Source organism: Coregonus lavaretus, assembly GCF_964263955.1.
Source record: "Coregonus lavaretus genome assembly, contig: HAP1_SCAFFOLD_10869, whole genome shotgun sequence".
NCBI classification, from domain to species: Eukaryota; Metazoa; Chordata; class Actinopteri; order Salmoniformes; family Salmonidae; genus Coregonus; species Coregonus lavaretus.
The window spans coordinates 1-2,000 of NW_028164732.1; the positions used below are offsets into that span (position 1 = coordinate 1).

General features: G+C 44.7%; 1 protein-coding gene across 1 annotated transcript; it reads left to right on the forward strand.

The window, feature by feature from the left end:
* Positions 1 to 6: 6 nt before the first annotated feature.
* On the forward strand, positions 7 to 749 carry LOC311116713 (ceramide synthase 1-like). The gene is made up of 2 exons (XM_084191760.1): positions 7 to 114; positions 554 to 749. Exons 1-2 carry the CDS (start codon positions 29 to 31, stop codon positions 717 to 719), a joined length of 252 nt encoding a protein of 83 aa, XP_084047886.1. The 5' UTR covers positions 7 to 28; the 3' UTR covers positions 720 to 749.
* The last annotated feature ends 1,251 nt before the right edge of the window (positions 750 to 2,000 follow it).

The window sequence follows — 2,000 nt, forward strand, 5'->3', positions numbered from 1 at the left end:
CGGACACTCCATCTACGCCACGGTCTACATGGATGACTGGAGGAAGGATTCTACCGTCATGGTGGTGCACCACCTTGTCACCCTGGCCCTCATCACCTTCTCCTACGCTTTCAGGTAGCTAACCACTCCCTGCCTGGTGGCCCCAAGTTTGGGAAACGCTGCCCAAATGTGATGCAGTGTAATCTTACTACCTTTCAAAGAAAATTGATGGAATACTGGCAACATTTCCGTGTAGTAATAGTTGTAAATGATAGATGTAGGTCAAGGTTTTATTTTTACGCTATGTCAATTTGTGGAATCAGAACGTCGATTTGTCATAGTGTAAAAAGGCTACAGGTTATTTGATGCTGGAAAAAAATTATCGGTGTTATTTGATGACTGTTAGACTATTCCCCTACTTCAAACAGTATTTGTTTTAAAGTCACTCCTTGTTATTGACTAAAACTAACCCTTTGGCTGTCACATTGTATCATCTAGCTAACAGCACAGCTGTGTCCTTGGCTAATTTTGTTTGTGTACTGACGCTGTGCTCCCCACTGCTCTCTCCTTTCAGATTCCACAACATCGGGTTGCTGGTGCTGTTCCTCCACGACATCAATGACATCCAGCTGGAGTTCACCAAGCTCAACGTCTACTTCAAGACCCGGGGAGGGGACTACTACCTCATCCACGACATCTTGTCCAACATGGGCTCTGTCAGCTTCAGCATCACCTGGTGAGGAGAGAGAAGACACACACAGACAAGCACACACACGCATGACAAAATACTACAGTTTACTATAGAATACTACAGTGCTTACTATAGAATTCGCTGATCCTCAACACTGGGGCCCCACAAGGGTGTGTGCTCAGCCCCCTCCTGTACTCCCTGTTCACCCATGACTGCGTGGCCAAGCACGCCTCCAACTCAATCATCAAGTTTTCCGATGACACAACAGTAGTAGGTTTGATTACCAACAGCGGTGAGACAGCCTACAGGGAGGAGGTGAGGGCTCTCGGAGTGTGGTGTCAGGAAAATAACCTCTCACTCAACGTCAACAAAACAAAGGAGATGATCATGGACTTCAGGGAGTACCCCCCTATCCACATCGACGGGACAGCAGTGGAGAAGGTGGAAAAGTTTTAAGTTCCTCTGCGTACATATCACTGACAAACTGAAATGGTCCACCCACACAGACAGTGTGGTGAAGAAGACTCAACAGCGTCTCTTCAACCACAGGATGCAGAAAAAATGTGGCCTGTTTCTTAAAACCCTCACAAACTTTTACAGATGCACAATTGAGAGCATCCTGTCAGGCTGTATCACACAACCGCCCACAACCGCAGGGCTCTCCAGAGGGTGGTGCGGTCTGCACAACACATTACCGGGGGCAAACTACCCACCCTCCAGGACACCTACAGCACCCGATCAAAAAGATAATCAAGAACAACAAACACCCGAGCCACTGCCTGTTCACCCCGCTATCATCCAGAAGGCGAGGTCAGTACAGGTGCATCAAAACTGGGACAGAGAGACTGAAAAACTGCTTCTATCTCAAGGCCATCAGACTGTTAAACAGCCATCACTAGCACAGAGAGCTGCTGCCTACATACAGACTTCAAAATCACTGGCCACTTTAATAAATGGAACACTAGTCACTTTAATAATGCCACTTTAATAATGTTTACATATTTTGCATTACCCATCTCATATGTATATACTGTATTCTATACTATCTATTGCATCTTAGCCTATGCCGCTCTGACAATGACATTGCTCATCCATATATTTATATATTCTTATTCCATTCCTTTACTTAGATTTGTGTGTATTAGGTATTTGTTGTGGAACTGTTAGATATTACTTGCTAGATATTGCTGCACTGTCAGAACTAGAAGCACAAGCATTTCGCTACACTCGCAATAACATCTGCTAACCATGTGTATGTGACCAATACATTTGATTTGATTTGAATTCTATAGTAAACTGTAGAATACTATACTACACATTGTAGTAGCCC